At 50.8% G+C, this 17,636-nt stretch overlaps 1 protein-coding gene across 8 annotated transcripts in view; it reads right to left on the bottom strand.

The window, feature by feature from the left end:
• Nucleotides 1-212: 212 nt before the first annotated feature.
• JAKMIP3 (Janus kinase and microtubule interacting protein 3) overlaps nt 213-17,636 on the bottom strand; it is a 56,895-nt gene continuing 39,471 nt past the window's right edge. For 2 of the 8 annotated variants that reach the window (XM_056495223.1, XM_056495224.1), the window contains exons 16-25: nt 16,594-16,692; nt 16,454-16,507; nt 15,118-15,183; nt 14,107-14,175; nt 13,958-14,035; nt 12,312-12,515; nt 10,000-10,065; nt 9,463-9,504; nt 7,130-8,298; nt 213-1,647 (exon numbers count right to left, since the gene is read on the bottom strand). In XM_056495223.1, coding sequence (XP_056351198.1) covers nt 8,092-8,298; nt 9,463-9,504; nt 10,000-10,065; nt 12,312-12,515; nt 13,958-14,035; nt 14,107-14,175; nt 15,118-15,183; nt 16,454-16,507; nt 16,594-16,692 — 885 coding nt within the window. In that variant the 3' untranslated portion in view covers nt 213-1,647; nt 7,130-8,091. Of the gene's footprint in view, nt 1,648-7,129; nt 8,299-9,462; nt 9,536-9,999; nt 10,066-12,311; nt 12,516-13,957; nt 14,036-14,106; nt 14,176-15,117; nt 15,184-16,447; nt 16,508-16,593; nt 16,693-17,636 lie in introns of those variants that run through there. The other 6 variants (XM_056495222.1, XM_056495229.1, XM_056495227.1 and 3 more) reach the window with 4 other exon arrangements.

Below are 17,636 nucleotides of genomic sequence, written 5' to 3'. Positions count from 1 at the left end.
CCCCTGCCGTGCCCATCCACCCGTGCCCGTCCCCACGTACGGCCGCGAGGTGACATCTCGCAGCGCAGTGGTGGCAGGGACAGGCGGGGCTGGCTGTCCGGGGTGGGCTGAACGCCCCCCGAGCCCCCCCGGGCATCTCCCAGTCCCCAGTGCCACAGACCAGCTCCCCATCCCCTCAAACCCAAACCAGCTCGTCTAATTTGAAGGTTTAAAACAGATCTTTTTAATTAAAAGTTGACAATAATTTATGTATTTTACAAAGGAATAGAAAGTCTCTCGATATATATCATAGGAATCACAATACAAAAATATCTGTAAAATTCTCTAGCCGATGGCTCCAGCCCGTTTTGGGCTGTCACTCACTGAACCCAACGCTCTGTATGTTGGATATGGTTCTGGAGTAGGGTCAGAGGACACGGGTCACGGCACCACAGCCAGCAGACCAAAAACCTCCATTTTCTCTGCTTTACATTTTGCATAAGTTTACAATAGTCCCTTTTAATAAACTGTACAGCACATGATACAGGGTTTAATACACATATTCACAGGTGAGTTCCTGAGTCGAAGCTAAATCTCTTCTGTGCACACCCACCCTGCCAGAGAATGGCACAGGGTGTGAGGGAGCATCAGTCCAGGGGCGTTTCCTCCTCCTGGTCAGGAATTCTGTCCACAAGCCATGTAAGGCACTCAAGGAATCACTGAAGGCTACAGATATTATAGAGCAGAATACTGGAAATGACAGCCACATCCTTCCTGGAACAAGGAGTCCCTGCCTGATGCACACACAGCAGTGGGTCTGGGGCAAGAGGTGGCCCAAAACCTGATCCTAACCCAAAACTCGTCACAGAGCCCAGCCTGGCCCTGGGCCAGCAAAACTCCTCACACAGAGCCCAGAGGGATGCAGGCAGTGAGCAGAACCAGCAGGATCAGAGTGAGGGAGCACATGGATGCCAATCTCCTGCCTGTGCATTTGAACAGTTCTGAAAACATTCTTTGAGCAGTTGTTTCTTTCCTATGTACAAAACTTCACACATATTTATAGTGACATATAGGGAAGTACAACCCCTTATTTACACACAGACCTGTCCTGTACAATTGGCTTTGTACTTAAAACCCCCAGGATTAAGGAAGTTAATCGGAAAACAGAACCGATATTTGAGACACATGAGCACACCTGGCAACAACACATCCTCAATGAAGAGCCATGAGATGGACTCAAGCCACCTCCTAACGTGCCCTTTGTCACCTTATCCACCACCTGCAGGGCTTCCAGTAAATGCAGTATTTTAAGACATGAAGTATTTCAGTGGAGCTCAACATGGACCCGTTTTAGGCATGAAATGCAGAAGTAAAAATGCAGCTCATCCCAGAATCCAGCACTGGTATTGGTGTCTGGTAGAGCTGGAGCTTGGTAAATCAATTCCGTGGTGGAATCATATGCTGATATCACAGCCTTGGCCTTAAAACAGTGCATCCCTTCAGTTCAAATCTCACACTTCTCTGACCAGCACAATTCCTTGTGTTTCTGCACTGAGCTCCCTGTGCTGGGTTAAAACATGGTCGATGTACGAGTGCAGGAAGAGGCTGAAGAATTTCAGTATCAAGGGGTTTTCTTCATTGCTTTATAAACTCCAGCGGCACAGGGACCTACAGAATAAAATAAACACAAGGTTTAACTACAGTGGTGGTCTTCTCCTCCACATGGGATTTCTAATCCCAAAATCTACAACATTTCCATCCCTTAGATTGTGCTGGGTAGTGTTAAGCAGCTCTCAGTTCAGTCTAATTTGGAATAGGCTTAGCCAGTTACTGTGTTTGCCCTAAAAAAAAAAGAGATCATTCATTAAATGTTAAACATATTGTTTTCTCTAGGCTGTGCCATACATCATTCATTTTCCTTAAGCAATACTCCCCTAGCAGTTGTGGGTAACACACAGAATATGGTGATGATAGTGGTGAATGATGAATTTAAACCTTCCTCCTCTGACGAGCTCTGAGAGGATGAGTTAATAAACACGGAGCCAAATTCCACCCCCTCAGGGGAGGGGAGGAGTGGTGCCCGTGGGTGGGAGGGGGCTGCTGCAGCTGCCCTGACCCTTCCTGTGCACCCTCCCTGTCCCTGCTCCCGCCTCACACCCAGCCGAGAGCAGTGCCAGTGGGATGGGGAATTCCTGGGAGCACACCTGGGCAGCAGGACAGCCCAGCCCTGCTGGAAAGGAGAGAGTCCCCCATTCCCTGTCCCTTCTCCCCAGACCTCAGCAGCACATGGATGTCCCTCCCTGGCGCAGCCCCTGCACTGTGTGGGGAAAGGATTAACCCTTCCCAGCCCGTCCTGCTGCCAGGGGAGACAATCCTGGACTGCCTCGGGCTGGGAGGGACCTTAAACCTCATCTCATCCCAAACCCTGCCGTGGGTTTCCACCAGACCAGCTCCTGCAGGTCACCGGCTCCTTTGTCCCCCCTGAGACAGGGGATGCTGCTCACAGGCGCACAACAAGGATTTCAGAGGAGTCCCCAAGGATTTCAGAAGCAATTCCTGGAAAGAGGCTGAGAAGTGGATGCCAGAAGAGGAGCCGAGGGTGGCTCACACGGGATTTTCCACCACTGCTCTGCTTTGCCCCCCCGTGCCTGTCACAGCGCGTTTGGCACCGGAGCGCGCCGGGGGCGCCGTGCCAGCGCCGGTGTCAGCGGGGCTGCCCGGGGCTGCTCGGCTGCCGACCTCACAAAAGGCACATTTCCCTCTCCCTCACCCCCCTGCCTCCCGCAGACAATCGCTCCAGAAAGCTGTAAAAACGGGACAAAAGCATTTCAAAATGGTAATGGATGAAGCGCTCGTGTTTGTGCTTCTGAGCACTCATGCTTGTGGAAAACAGCAGCTTTGTTGGATAGAACAATGCAGGAGTGCAATTCCTCAAAGATTATGGATCAAATTTCATGTGAGAGGAAGCACAAAACCCCACAATGATTTGGGTGGGAAGCTTTGACCCCAAATCCCCCCCAGTGCTACCCCTGCCATGGCAGGGACACCTCCCACTGTCCCAGTGCTCCAACCCCAGTGTCCAGCCTGGCCTTGGGCACTGCCAGGGATCCAATCCCCAGGATTCCAGGGCCTGCCCACCCTCACTGGGAAGAATTTCTTCCATATTATCTAAGCTAAATTTCCCCTGTTTCAGTTTGAACCCATGACTTTGTCCTGTCACGACACTTCCTGATTAAGAATGATGACCTTCTTCAGCACAGCCTCTTACCAAGGCTGCAATGGAAGGAAATATATATTTACACATTCATCTTTATCTAGATATACATATATACATATTTACATGCTTATTTATATATATATATATAGCTATGTTTATTTATATATATAACAAGGGACCATTTGTGAGCAGGATGAGGGGATGAACACACTCAGGCAATTTGCTATGGAGCCTGCAAAAATTCAGATTCTTGACTGCATTTCAGGCCACAGTCCCACGGTTTTTGTGGCTGCAGCCCTGAGAATGTCAGCAATCAGCAGCCCCTCACTGTCCATTTAATTTGTCATGCAATTCCTCATTTTCAATGTAATAATGAAGAGCACTGTTTCACAGGACATCCCAGTGAGCATGTCCATGGTGTATTTTGTTCCTGTCTGTACTGACTTGGGAACTTCTGGGGTTTTCCTGTCTTAAACCAGTCCAATTTACCAATGGAAGGAGTGCTCCCCATCTGTGCTGTGAGCATAGCTGAGCTGGGGACTACCCACGGGCATAAAAGCATTTCACCTCATTACCATCCATAGACTGAAACTCTGCTCCCTGACCCCTGAAACATCCATAGACTGGGATCTGAAACTCTGTTCCCTGACCCCTGAAGCTTTCCAGCAGCTCCAGGAGCCTGGGGGGAGGCTGGAGCTGGGCTGGGGATGCTGGGCATCACATCCATGACATTGTCAGTCAGGGACAGGTCAGGGACAGTTCAGGATCTGTTCAGGGACAGGTCAGGGACAGGTCAGGATCAGTTCAGCAGGGACAGGTCAGGATCAGTTCAGGATCAGTTCAGCAGGACGGTGCCCAGTCAGGCTGAACAGGCAGAGCTGAGGCAGGAAATGCAGGAAATGTAGGAAACTCAGGAAATGCAGGCTGACACCTCGGCCTCCCCTGCACCTGCTCCCAGGAAAGGCACTGGGTGACACTGGGGGGACACCAGCCCTGTCCCACCCCACAGGAGCACGGGGTGACAGCACAGCTCCATCCTGCAGGAACACCCTGCAGGAACACCCTGCTCATGCCTGCACCACCTCACAGCAGCTTTTGGGCAACAGCCACAGAGAGCCCTGTCAGAACCTGGCATTTGTGAATTCACAGCCGTCAGAATTCTCCCGGTGCGTTTAAGAGAGGGAGAAATGTGGTTTTGGTTTGAAGTGATTATTTCCCTGTGCCCTTCCAGGACCATCTCAGCTCTGCCAACTGCCTGTCCTGACACTCTGCTCACCAATCTGCTGGGTCCCGGGGCTGTTTACAGCATCCTTGTTGATAACAAGGAGCAAAGTGTCCCCCGGGGCATTGTTTCCAGAAAAAGCCATTGACAGAACAGCATTTCCTCGTCTGCCTCTACAGATCTGCGTGAGGCCAGTACAGCCTGAGTGACTTGGACATGTTCTCCTTTCCTGGGGAGTTTTCTCTGGGATTTCTGCTGACCTGGAAATGCAGACATATCACTGAGCACCCCAACCCTCTCCATGGCAGGGGCCATTTACACAAACGTTAATTTACTAACAGAATGCATTATTTTAAAAAAAGCTAACTGAAAGATAGATTTTCCAGCTGAATAATTCTTCAGGCCAACACTGAGTTTGGTAAACTACAAAAATACTTGTCCTTATTATTTTCAAGAGCTCAGCAAGACCCAAATTAAGGGGAGAACCCTTCAGCTGTGATGAGAAGGAAGCTGCTCTGCCCAGGAGTGCTGTGGGGAATGAAAGGTGAACTGAATGGTTATCTTCAAAACCAGCTTGGAGGAGCAGGCTTTGACCCTGCCAGTCCCAGCTCTGTACAGAGCCAGGTGGAGTTTTCTCTCTGAGAGCAAGCTGAGGATGGAAGGTGATGGGGTGCTGAGGGGGAGGCACAGGACACCAAACTGCTACTGCTGCACAAATCCACCCCCCAAAAAGCTCTTCTGTACTTCCCACAGAAAGAGGAACACCCATATAAATGACTCAAGGGAGGGCTGGATGGGGCTTGGATAGTGGGAGGTGTCCTTGCCCATGGCAGGGGCAGTGAGATGACCTTGGGAGTCCCTCCCAACCCAAACCATTCTGGGACTCTGTGCTGTGTGTGGTGTCCCCACAGCAGCACAGGACTGGGGGGTTTTTAGTTGCAGAGAGGATAAATGAAAGGCTGGTCCCACATCGTGCCCAGGGAGCACAACCACGAGTTCCTCCTGTAATAAACCAGGTGTTCTGCTTAGAAGGAATTTCCAACTGCTCTGTGTCAAAGTGTTTTCCTGTGGGATTTGGCAAAACCACCAAAGGAAGGAGCAGCCTGTGCACAGGCAGAGGTGTTTGGGATGAGTGACCTCCCAGCCTGCTCAGACCTGGCTGGATCCTCCTTCAGCAGCAGCCACCACTCCTGCCCCAGGGCTTTTATCTCCTCCATCTCCTCATCTCCTCTGCCTCATCCCTAAATTCAGACTGACATTGTCACCTCGGTGCATTTCAGGCTGCAGCAGCCCTGAGCCAGTGGAGCAGAAGCATTGTGCAAAGAGACACCCCACACTTTTATACAAATTGACAATTATTAACCCACTGGGAATCTCCATCAGTGCTGAGCCCAACTGTGCTGTAAAACCTGTGCAACTTCAGCTTTCTCTGCTCTCCCCATCACGTTTATCTGCCAATAACTCATTATCAGCACAAATTTGAAAAAAAAGTGGGTGAAATTGTGAATTTAAATACTTTTCTGATTACTTGTGGGAGCCCAGAGTGTTCCTCTGGTTTCCCTGGGAGGTTTAAGATCCCCGTGGTGGGGTCCCAAAAGACCCCTGAATGAGACCCTGGTGTCTCAGGGGCTGGATTTAGCTCCTTGGAACAATTAACCAACGCTGAGAGAAGAAGTGCAAGCTGCAATTAATAAATAGAGTGTAAATTAGACTGCTGGAATGTAGAATTAGTAGGTTTCTAGAATGTTTGTATTAAGGTGCTCGTGGCCAAGATGGAGAATTGGGGGTGTGGGTACCTCTTCCTCCTTCTTCTCCGTGTCATCCATGCTGAGTGACATGCTGGCACTTTCAGATTGGATGGGGACAGAGCTGGACAGTTTAACAAAGTTGTATTGTATTGGAAAATAATTGTAAATACCTAGTAGGTAATTTAGGGTATAAAAGATAAGTCCTGCCTCTGCCAGGCAGATTCTGCCCTGGATGTCTGGCAAGCAGACCACTGTTCACTGGACAAAGCATTCCTGAGATAAGAAACAATAAACAACCATGGAAACCTCTAAGAACAGCTCCTGCAGTCTCTCATCGGTGGGCATTGGAAAGAGCTGGGTTTTCAGGGTCCAAGGGTCTGCACCCACCTTTGTGGGCTGAGGCCCTGTAGCCCACCCAGGGACGCCAACTGTCTCTGCCCACCCAGGGACGCCAACTGTCTCTGCCCACCCAGGGACGCCAACTGTCACAACCCAAGGTGTCTCCTTAGACCTGAGATCATCTCTGGAGGACATGCAGGTGGTTTGGAACCCAGCTCTTTCTGATTACTATTTGTCTTTTCTATGCAAAATGAAAACTATTTTCATCTCCTGCATTTAAAACATTCATTTTTAAAACAGCATGATTGCTTGCTGTCCATACAAATCTGACGGTGCATTTAATTACCTCCCAATAACTGTGTTAAGAGTGACCACTGATCTAAAACAAAGCCAGCATTTGTTATTATATCACACTGAAATGCAACACCTAAATTACTGCAGAAATATAGCAATGATTAAACAATGCTTACATTAAGACTCTGCTAATTTCAATACCAAATTCAGTATTTCCTCTGTTATCACCTGAAGTATTTTAACCCAAGTAAGAGGGAGCAGCAGGTGAGGGAGTTCCAGAGGACACAGAATCCCAGGATGAAGGGTTTCCAGCTGATCAGCCCATCTTACCTGGCCAGAGCTCTGATCCCTTCCTGCCCCATGATCCTGGGGAATGGGCACCGTGGGACTTGGCTGCCAGCAGGACTGGGGCTGTTCTGTTCCTGGTCTTGTCCCTCATTCCTGGCTTTATCCCTTGTTCCTGGTCTTGTTCCTGGCTTTGTTCCTCCTTCCTGGCTTTGTCCCTCAGCCCCACATTTCTGTGCTCAGCTGTGGATCCCACTTGGTCCATCACACTCTGGAATTTCTTCTGGATTTTCCCCTCCTCACCTTCACTTTTTCTAGAGGATTCTTTTTCCTTCCCAGTTCCTGTGCCAGCCTCCTGGGCTTGGGCTCTGTGGGACTTGTGCTCCCTTTCCCCAGGTGACAACATCTTCCAGGTGAGGACATCCTCTGTTTCCTCTTGCTGCCTGTCCCAGCCCAGTGCAGGTGGATCAGGGATAATCTGGTTGAGTTCACTCTTTTCCAGGTTGAACTTTTTGCTGGGACAGTGTTAAGCCTTATTTGTCATTGTTCAGGGACAGGCAATTATAAATTATTGCCTAACTTTCCTCATCGTGGTTTACTGACAACTCAAAAAAAAAAAAAAAAAAAAAAAAATTACAGCTTGATTTCCTGAATGTAGCTTTACATTTTTTCCTAAAACTGGGCTCATGGGATGTTCAACAAAGCATGGGACATACCCAACGAAGAAATACCTTGGAACAAACCACTCCATTTTCATTCATATTCATCATTTTCATTCACATTCATCCTTTCTCCTCTGGAACACTTCCTGAAAGCTTCTTTCAAGACAGATTTTTGTGGGTAACAAACACATACAAACAGGACACGGGCACTTCTACACAGAAGCAATTTGCCACCTGCTTGGCAGGGAAGCAGAAGGAATCCAGAGTATCTGAATCAGTGATGGTGCTGCTGCCAGAGCCCTGGGCTGCAGCACAGCGAGGAGCAGTTTTCCTTTCTTTGTGGGCTCAGTTCAGTCCTCTCCCAATGCTCCTCAGAGTTTCAGGGGTGCAGGGACCCCCCCACAGCTCAGCCCCCCAGGCTGCACCTCCCAACTCCAGCAGCAAAGAACGAGACAGGTCTGGGGGGTGGAAGGGCAAGGTCTGGGGGTGGGATTCAGGCAGGGCTGTGCCCCTGGGAAGAACAGCAGGAGCAGCTGGAGTGGCCTCAGGGGGCTGGAAAGAGAGAAAAACAGGAATCAGAGGAGAGCCCACCTGGGCAAAAATAGCATTAATGAAACTTCTGTGAGCTCCTGTTCATAACTGTGCAACTGCTGAACTGTGCAACTGATGAGAGAGGATTTGTGATATATTCATTTATGTTGTTGGTGGGGAGTGCTCCCCTCCGTGCCATCCATGCTGTGGTCATTTCACACAGAAATAGGGCAATTATCCCCTATTCACATGGGAAAAGGGGATTCAGGGGGTCCCTGGGGCACAGGGCCTGGAGGAACACACCCCAGTAAATGCCCTGTTCCCCCAAACCCAGCTGGCTGCTGTCCCAGAGGCAGGACAGGCTCTGTGCCCTAGCAGGGAGGGATTCCATGGATTTCCAGCACGGATCAGCCAGAGGAACCAGCCCACACTGGGCTTTTCCCTGCCTTGCTTGAGCTTTCCCCTTGGCCTTCCCTCTAAAAAAGGAAATTCTGTTTGACAAGTTTTTGCCTGCTGCTGTCCAGGTTTCTGTTTTTTTAAAGAATCTGGAGTGCAGGAATATTGAACAAGTTCAGGCCATGGTCTGTATTGTATGCAGCAGCCAAACTATATTTAGCTGTTTTTCTCCATATTTCACTACCTAATTGTTTTTCTATATATTTTACTATTTCTTCACACACTTCGTTTTTCTGTATATTTCTTAGCCTAAACCAATATTCATAACAAGTGCACAAAATAAGCCATTTTTAAGTATTTTTCTACAACTTGCTAAAACCCTTCAAAGCCACTAAAACATAAATTGTACTAAATAAAAAAAAGCTAAAAAACAAAATACCAAAATTAAAAAAAAAACAAAATAAAAATAAGCAATAAAATTCTAAACAACCACCAATCATCACACCTAAAAAGCTCGTGCAAACCAAGTAAACAGCATAAAAACACCAATCAAAAAATAAGTAATTGCATAAACAGTTGTGTTAAAATTCATAATTAAAACTAAAAAATAAACAATAAATCAGCTTCTACGTAATCATATTAGTTTGCTGCCCAAAAGGCCTGTTTCTCCCACATTGAAGATTTCCATTTTTGGGTTCTCTGGGATGCCCAAGAGACCCTTCAGTCCTGCTGATAGAGCAAAAGGAAAGTTCTGATGGAGAAGAGAGCAGAGGAGAGCCAAGCGCTTACCTTGTGCATGTGGCCTGAAGGACTATGACCAAAGAATGAAAGCTAAAGAGAAAAATAAAAACAAAAATAAAAACTAAAAAGGGGAGAGAAGAGAGGGAAAAATGGAAGAGAAGAAAGAGATTAAGAGTTTACAGTGTGTTTAACCGAGAAATAAGCTGTGGTTATAGACAGAGGGCAACAAAACTCTCAGGTGAGAAGAAATATGGAGTGAGAAGGGAAGTCTGAGTGCTTGGGGCTCAGCTGGGCTCAGGAGAGCTCCTGGTGACAGGGAGCTCTGGGCTCTGTCCCTTCCCTGGGGCTCTGCCCCTTCCCTGCCCAGTCCCAGTTCAGGCTGCACCCAGGGCTACCAGGAAGGAATAACAGAAAATAAGAACTCAATTTAACCAGTCCCTCTCCCCTCCTCACAGGTTCTGGTGCAAACACAAGCTGTTTTCCTGGATCTGTTCCCCTTTCTCACTGCTCTACCCACACAAGCTCTGGTGAAATGGAGAATGGGCATGTGCACACACAGCAGCTGTTCCATCTGCATCACCTTACCTTTTCCTCTAACTCTTTTATTTGTCTTTTTTGGCCTTCAATTCTTTCTTCTAGCTCTTTAATTCTCTGTCAGATGTCAAATAAAAAAATACTTATTAACCAACCAAATACAGATGTACTCAGAAGATGCATTAGCTCAGGGGATATCAATTATATGTGCTGTGCTTAGAGATAAATTGGGTACTAATTGATAACTGAGCTGCAGGTGAGTGCTCAGGGGTGTCACTGGCAGGAAAAGCACGCTGCCCTGTGTTGGGGAGGGAATAGAGACATTTTATAAGTGCTTAGCAAGTAGTTTTGAAACAATAGATGAAATAGAGATGTTAGCATATTTTGATATAGATGCTGAAAACAGTTATGTTAAGGTTTGAGGCCTCTTCCTTTGTTAAGATGATACCAAATGCCACAAATACTAAAGAACTAACAGACGTCCTGTCCCAAGCTTGGCAGGAAAGGTCTGAAGATAAGGGTTACAAATAAGAAAGCCATAAAACATGGTAATTTAGTAGTTCCCAAAAGTTGCATGCAAATATTAAAAAATTAGTATATTGTATTAAATTAGTTATTGGAAAATTAGAATAGTCATTATAAAAGAATACTTATTGTATTGTAAACAAAAAATCGCTCTCTCTTACCTCTTACCTCTAATCTCTAAGCTCTCTCTTGCTCTCTCTCACCCCCTTGCTCTTATCTCTTACTCTCCATGCTCTACACTCTTTCTTACACCCACACCCTCATAATAAACTGCAAACCTGAAGAACAAATAATAGTAAGCTCGTGAGTCTGTCCAGCAACCACCCAACCCGACCCCTACAGCCCTGTGTGCAGGGTCAGCAAGGACCCAGCTTGAGCCAGTGTAAGAGTCCATCTGAAAGCCTCTCGTTTGTCCTGCCCCACGACCCTCGCCTGAGGCCTAAAGAACTGCAGTTTAAAGGCGCTGGCCAGGGAAGAGAGCAATGCCAAGTGACTGTTCTCAGGTGGTGCCCATCCCAACCAGGGCCAGTTTCTCGGACTGGTTTAGGGCTAGTTAATGCTCCCACAGGTGTGACAACAATGAACTGGTCACAAGGACTGTTGGTGTGCCTGGAGCTGCCATGGTGCACTGCTCCCACGCAGGCTGCGTGCCTGGAGCTGCCATGGTGCACTGCTCCTACACAGGCTGTGTGCCTGGAGCTGCCATGGTGCACTGCTCCTGTGTGCCTGGAGCTGCCATGGTGCACTGCTCCCACGCAGGCTGTGTGTCTGGAGCTGCCATGGTGCACTGCTCCCATGCAGGCTGTGTGCCTGGAGCTTGCCATGGTGCACTGCTCCCATGCAGGCTGTGTGCCTGGAGCTGCCATGGTGCACTGCTCCCATACAGGCTGTGTGCCTGGAGCTGCCATGGTGCACTGCTCCTACACAGGCTGTGTGCCTGGAGCTGCCATGGTGCACTGCTCCCACGCAGGCTGCGTGCCTGGAGCTGCCATGGTGCACTGCTCCCATACAGGCTGTGTGCCTGGAGCTGCCATGGTGCACTGCTCCCACGCAGGCTGTGTGCCTGGAGCTGCCATGGTGCACTGCTCCTACACAGGCTGTGTGCCTGGAGCTGCCATGGTGCACTGCTCCTATACAGGCTGTGAGCCTGGAGCTGCCATGGTGCACTGCTCCTGTGTGCCTGGAGCTTGCCATGATGCACTGCTCCCATACATGCTGTGTGCCTGGAGCTGCCATGGTGCACTGCTCCTGTGTGCCTGGAGCTGCCATGGTGCACTGCTCCTACACAGGCTGTGTGCCTGGAGCTGCCATGATGCACTGCTCCTACGCAGGCCACTTGCGCAGCGTCCTGTTTCCACCTGCTTCTTGGAGCAACGATCTCCACATACAATAGTCCATAAATCTTCCCCCCTTTTGGCCAGTTGCCCGACGCCTTGGAAAAGACTATAAAAGATACCCTCAAACTAAAGACCCCTGAGATCTCCCCGGACAGCAACGGACATCTATTGGCTGGTTCCACGAGGATCTGCCAATCTTGGTAGCTATAATCCCAACCCCTTTTCTCTCTCTCTCTCTCTTTCTCTCTCTCTCTCTCTTTTATTTCCTGTCCCTCTATCACATTTTGTTGGCACTAAATAAAAGGTGCATTTTTGCAAAAGTAAACTGGTTTTGTCCCCTGCTGTGTCTTTTGTGCTTTGAGATCCCTAAAAGAACCTATCAGGACTCCGCATGTGGTGTGGACCCTGGCGGCCAGTGCCAGGAGAGGCTGGTGCTGCCAGGAGAGGCTGGCGCTGCCAGGTGTGTCCTAGCCCAGAACCCGAGCTGCTGGCCACACGCACCTGCTGGGCGTGCTGGATGAGCTCCATCCTCTCCCGCAGGATCTGGGCGTCCCTCTCCCGCAGCTCGCTCATCACCTGCCGCTTCCACTGCTCCACCGCGCTCTTCAGCTTCTCCTTCTCCTCTTCTGAAAGAAGTTCGGAAATTTTGGCTCCAGCTTCTTGCTGCAGGGCATCATAGAGCATGGCTTCTAATTCCAGAATTTGCTAATCAAAAACAATATAAAGCTGTCAGCTCAACCTTGTCCCTGGTGGGGTGAGGAGTTTGTGAGGAGCTGAACGTCCCTGAAAGGCAATGGGAGCAGGGGAGTGCTGAGCCTGCCACAGCAGAACTGTGGCCAGAGGGGAAACACTCCAGGCTGGGACTGGGACTGGCCCAGTCCACCCCACAAGCATCTGGGAGTCAGCTTCTCCTTCCTGGGGATGGGAGGTGGCCGTGGAGAGAGCAGGGAAAAGCAAAAATAGGAAAGGAAGGGGGAAAGGGAGAAGGGAGAGGGAAAAGGGAGAAGGGAAAATATAAATAGGTAAAGGGAAAAAGAAAAGAGGTTCATAAAAAACTCATTTTGTGAGTTACAGATATTTGTAAGTGTATTTTTCAGTCCCTTTCCCAGCCATCCTGCTCTCCAGCAGAGGACACAGCAGCACCAGTCCGTGCTCCTGCACCTGCCAGGGGAAAGTGCTGGGAGACATTCCCAGCCCCTCCTCTGGCAGATCTGTCAGCTCCAGGAGGGTTTGTGCTCAGGGAAAGGAGCCTGCCCTGCAGCTGGGCTCTGCTCTGCCCCTCTCAGGTAGACAGGTCCCTCTGGAGTCCCTGGGATGGAGAAGTGTGGAAATGGAAATGGACTGGCCAGGTTTCCCTGGGGCCACTGAGCCTGGCACCCTCCTGGGGCAGGGAGATTCCTCTGGAAGCTGCTACAGGGCTTGTGTGCTTTCCACTGCGTGCTGGTTCCAGATACAGCTCTAATGTGGCTAAATCAGCCCTAAAATGGACAGAAAATGTATGGAGCACAAGCTCCCCCAAATGGTTCAGTCACAAGTAGACAATGGGATGCAGAAACAGAGGAATAAATACTGATTGCTCCTCTGAAAGTGTAACTTAGCTCTAGGTTTACATGGAACTGGAAAAATGAGATAAACTGAGAGGAAACTTTATGCCTTTTGTGGGTATCTATAACCTTTGTCTCCTTGGTGGAAACAAGACAGCTACTGACTGAAAAGATGGGTGAAATGCCTTAGGATCAGCTCAGGATAAACCTGACTTAAAAGCAGTTTCATTTCAAATTTACACATCCCAGAATAGCTCTAGCTGCTCTGGTTACACAGGGTGTAATGCAAAATCCAAGGAAATGTCTAGGCTAAAATATAATTTTTTAAAATGTAAGATAAGGTAATGAAAACCTAATTTTCTTATTAGTCCTTTACTGGCTGAACTAGAACTCATGCTGGGTTAATGCTCAGGTCCCAATCCTGCAAGGGCCACTCACACCCAAGAACTGTGCTCAGGAGGGAGCTGTGGGTGGCTCAGGGTGCAGAGGATCTGCTGAACTCTCATCCCCTGCAGCCCTGGGGCACTCCACGAGCAGCACTGCCCAGGGCAGGGCACAGGGAGCTGCTCCAGGTCCCGACCCAGCCCCACTGACAGCCCTCACCTTGTGAGCCTGGTCCAGGGACTGCTTCCTGAAGTCCAGCTCGTCGTCCAGGTATCCCTTCTGCTTGCTGAACAGCTCCTGGGGACCAGGGAGGGGCTGTCAGTGCCCGCCAGGGCCCCAGGGCAGTTCCCTCCCTGCCCTCCAGGTACCTTCTCGTTCTCCAGGTCCAGCATCTTCTGCTGCAGCGCTGACTCGGTCACCTCGATCTGCTGGAGCCACTGGGGAGAGAGCAGAGCCTGAGCACAGCCTAAATACAGCCCAGGGCTCAGCCTAAACACAGCCTGGGGATCAGCCTGAGCCCAGCCTAAACACAGCCTGGGGATCAGCTGAGCACAGCCTGAGCACAGCCTAAATACAGCCCAGGGCTCAGCCTAAACATAGCCTAAACACAGCCTGGGGATCAGCCTGAGCCCAGCCTAAATACAGCCCAGGGCTCAGCCTGAGCACAGCCTAAACACAGCCTGGGGATCAGCTGAGCACAGCCTAAATACAGCCTGGGGATCAGCTGAGCACAGCCTAAATACAGCCTGGGGATCAGCTGAGCACAGCCTAAATACAGCCCAGGGCTCAGCCTGAGCCCAGCCAGCACAGCCTAAACACAGCCTGAGCACAGCCTGGGGATCAGCCTGAGCACAGCCTGAGGATCAGCCTGAGCACAGCCTGAGGATCAGCCTGAGCACAGCCTGGGGATCAGCCTGAGCACAGCCTGGGGATCAGCCTGAGCACAGCCTGGGGATCAGCCTGAGCACAGCCTGGGGATCAGCCTCCCCAGGACCTGGGCATGGCTCAGCACATGCAAGTGCTGCTCAAACAACGAGGAAAATTAACTCTGCCATTGTGGTTTGCTTTTTTCTCTGCTGGAGATGGGGAAAACCCATATTTTAAAGCCTGTCCCTCCCTCTGACACGGCTTTGTAAGTTCAGTGCCATTTTCAATGACTCATGGCCTGCTGCACTGCTGGCTTGTCACCTGTACTGGGGCAAACCCAGGGCAGCCCCACACAGAGCCCCAGCCCCACACAGAGCTCCAGCCCCACACAGAGCTCCAGTCCAGGGTTTTTGGTGTGGAGCTGTCGCCTCCCCCAGCAATAGAGCCATGGAATTCTCCTCAGGGGTGGGATGCTCTCCAGCCCAGCCCAGGTGTGCTGCTGGGGTTGTTACCTTTTCAGCCAGCGTGAGGACAGTCCTGGCCTGGATGATCACCACCTGCTCTTCGTTGGTCAGATTCTGCACAAAAGCAGAACACAATTACAACCAACCCCAGTGCCTTGTTCCTAACCCACTGCTGTTTCAAATACATCTGACATTAAATAAGTCTGAGGAACAACAAACTGAGGCAGAGAAAATCAATATTGTAACACAAAATCATTGTAAAATCCATTGCCACTATTCATTACCAATCCTTATCATACATAATTCTTCAAAAACTCTTCTATTTACTAAAAAGAAAATGTAAACTGGATCTGTTTGTACCCAGCAGGGAATAAGCACACATTTACACAGGACAAGATCAAGCTGAGCACAAAGAGCCACGGGGAGAAGAGATGCAGTGTTCATCCCATGCACCATCCTCACTTTGTGCAGCAGGTGATGATTGTGGGAAGCATTTATGGAGATGCTGGCTATTCCATCCATCTTTTGTTGCTCTCTCAAGAGAAATCCAAGTTCTGGAAGTGGGCTTTACATTTCATCCTGAGCTTTGGTGTGGCACAGGCACAGCAGGGGAAGGGGCAGGGGCTGGGTCAGAGGAGAGCTGGGGCAGCCCCTGGGACCCAAATTGTCCTGATAGAGAACTGGGGCAGCCCCTGGGACCCAAATTGTCCAGGGGGAGAGCTGGGGCAGCCCCTGGGACCCAAATTGTCCGGGGGGAGAGCTGGGGCAGCCCCTGGGACCCAAATTGTCCTGATGGAGAGCTGGGGCAGCCCAGGTGCAGAGCTGTGAGAACAGTGGGGACCCTCCTACAGCCCCAGTGTGGGGTGGGGGCTCCCAGGAGGATTCTGGAGTGGCTGAGGGCTCTGGGAGACCCTCTGTGAGACCCCCCTGTATGCAGTTACTCACTGCCACCTGCTGAAGGAGAAGCACTTGCAAGTTTCTTATTATTCACTTCTCCTTCCTGCACTGCTGCTTTGGCTTCTTGTGTAATAACCCAGGTACTATCAAGGGTTATTAGACAACCTCAAAGCACACAGCTGCTGAAATGCAAAAGCAAAGCAAATGCAGAGCAGGCAAATGCAGAAGTGAGTGAGCAGTGGCAGGAAGCAGCAAACACCAACACTCCTCTCCAAGTAACAGGAGTCTCAGGAGCAGCAGGTGACACCGAGCCCGTGTTTCACTCTTCAGGGGGTACAAAACCTTTAAATGCAGGAAGTGCTTTGCTGGGAGCCCAAACCAGAGGCAGGACAGGCTGTGCAGCACCAGACCAGGCAGCTTTGCTCACTCCACACGAGGACAGGTATTCCAAAAGCATGCACAATTTATTAAAGGAACATACACTTACGGCGTTATCCCCTAAAATGTCCAACTTTTTCATCAGCTCTGCCACCACAATGTCCTGAAAGGAGAGAAAGGGAGAAGCAGGATCAGCACAGAGCACCTGGCTGTGCCCAGGGAGGGGGGACAGGAAGGAGCATCCCTTACTGTGACACCTTCAGCCTCGCAGTACACCTGCAGCGGGCTCTTCCCCTCGGTGAAGGGGCCGTGGTGGAAGGTGATGGCCGGGGAGCGCCTCTCCCTCTCCTGCAAGGACAAGCTGTGAGAGTCAGTGCAAGTTCCTCTGACCTGCCTCATGACCATCAGCAGAGACTGAGACCCTGCACCCCAGCACTGCCCTGGACCCGAGTTCTGGCCTGGCCCAGGTGGATGCTTGCCTAGCACCGTCTGTGCCTGTGCCTGGTGCTGCCCAGCTCTGTCTGTGCCTGTGCTGGTGCTGCCCAGCACCGTCTGTGCCTGTGCTGGTGCTGCCCAGCACTGTCTGTGGCTGTGCCTGGTGCTGCCCAGCACCGTCTGTGCCTGTGCCTGGTGCTGCCCTGCACTGTCTGTGGCTGTGCTGGTGCTGCCCAGCACTGTCTGTGCCTGTGCTGGTGCTGCCCAGCACTGTCTGTGCCTGTGCCTGGTGCTGCCCAGCACTGTCTGTGCCTGTGCCTGGTGCTGCCCAGCACTGTCTGTGCCTGTGCTGGTGCTGCCCAGCACTGTCTGTGCTGTGCTGGTGCTGCCCAGCACTGTCTCTGCCTGTGCCTGGTGCTGCCCAGCACTGTCTGTGCCTGTGCTGGTGCTGCCATGGCACTGTCTGTGCTGTGCTGGTGCTGCCCAGCACCGTCTGTGCTGTGCTGGTGCTGCCCAGCACTGTCTGTGCCTGTGCTGGTGCTGCCCAGCACTGTCTGTGGCCGTGCCTGGTGCTGCCCAGCACTGTCTGTGCCTGTGCTGGTGCTGCCCAGCACTGTCTGTGCCTGTGCTGGTGCTGCCATGGACTGTCTGTGCTGTGCTGGTGCTGCCCAGCACCGTCTGTGCTGTGCTGGTGCTGCCCAGCTCTGTCTGTGCCTGTGCTGGTGCTGCCCAGCACTGTCTGTGCCTGTGCCTGGTGCTGCCCAGCACTGTCTGTGCCTGTGCCTGGTGCTGCCCAGCACCGTCTGTAGCTGTGCTGGTGCTGCCCAGCACCGTCTGTGCTGTGCTGGTGCTGCCCA

This window comes from Oenanthe melanoleuca, chromosome 6 (genome assembly GCF_029582105.1).
Source record: "Oenanthe melanoleuca isolate GR-GAL-2019-014 chromosome 6, OMel1.0, whole genome shotgun sequence".
NCBI lineage: Eukaryota > Metazoa > Chordata > Aves > Passeriformes > Muscicapidae > Oenanthe > Oenanthe melanoleuca.
This window is presented reverse-complemented; position numbering and strand designations above follow the sequence as displayed.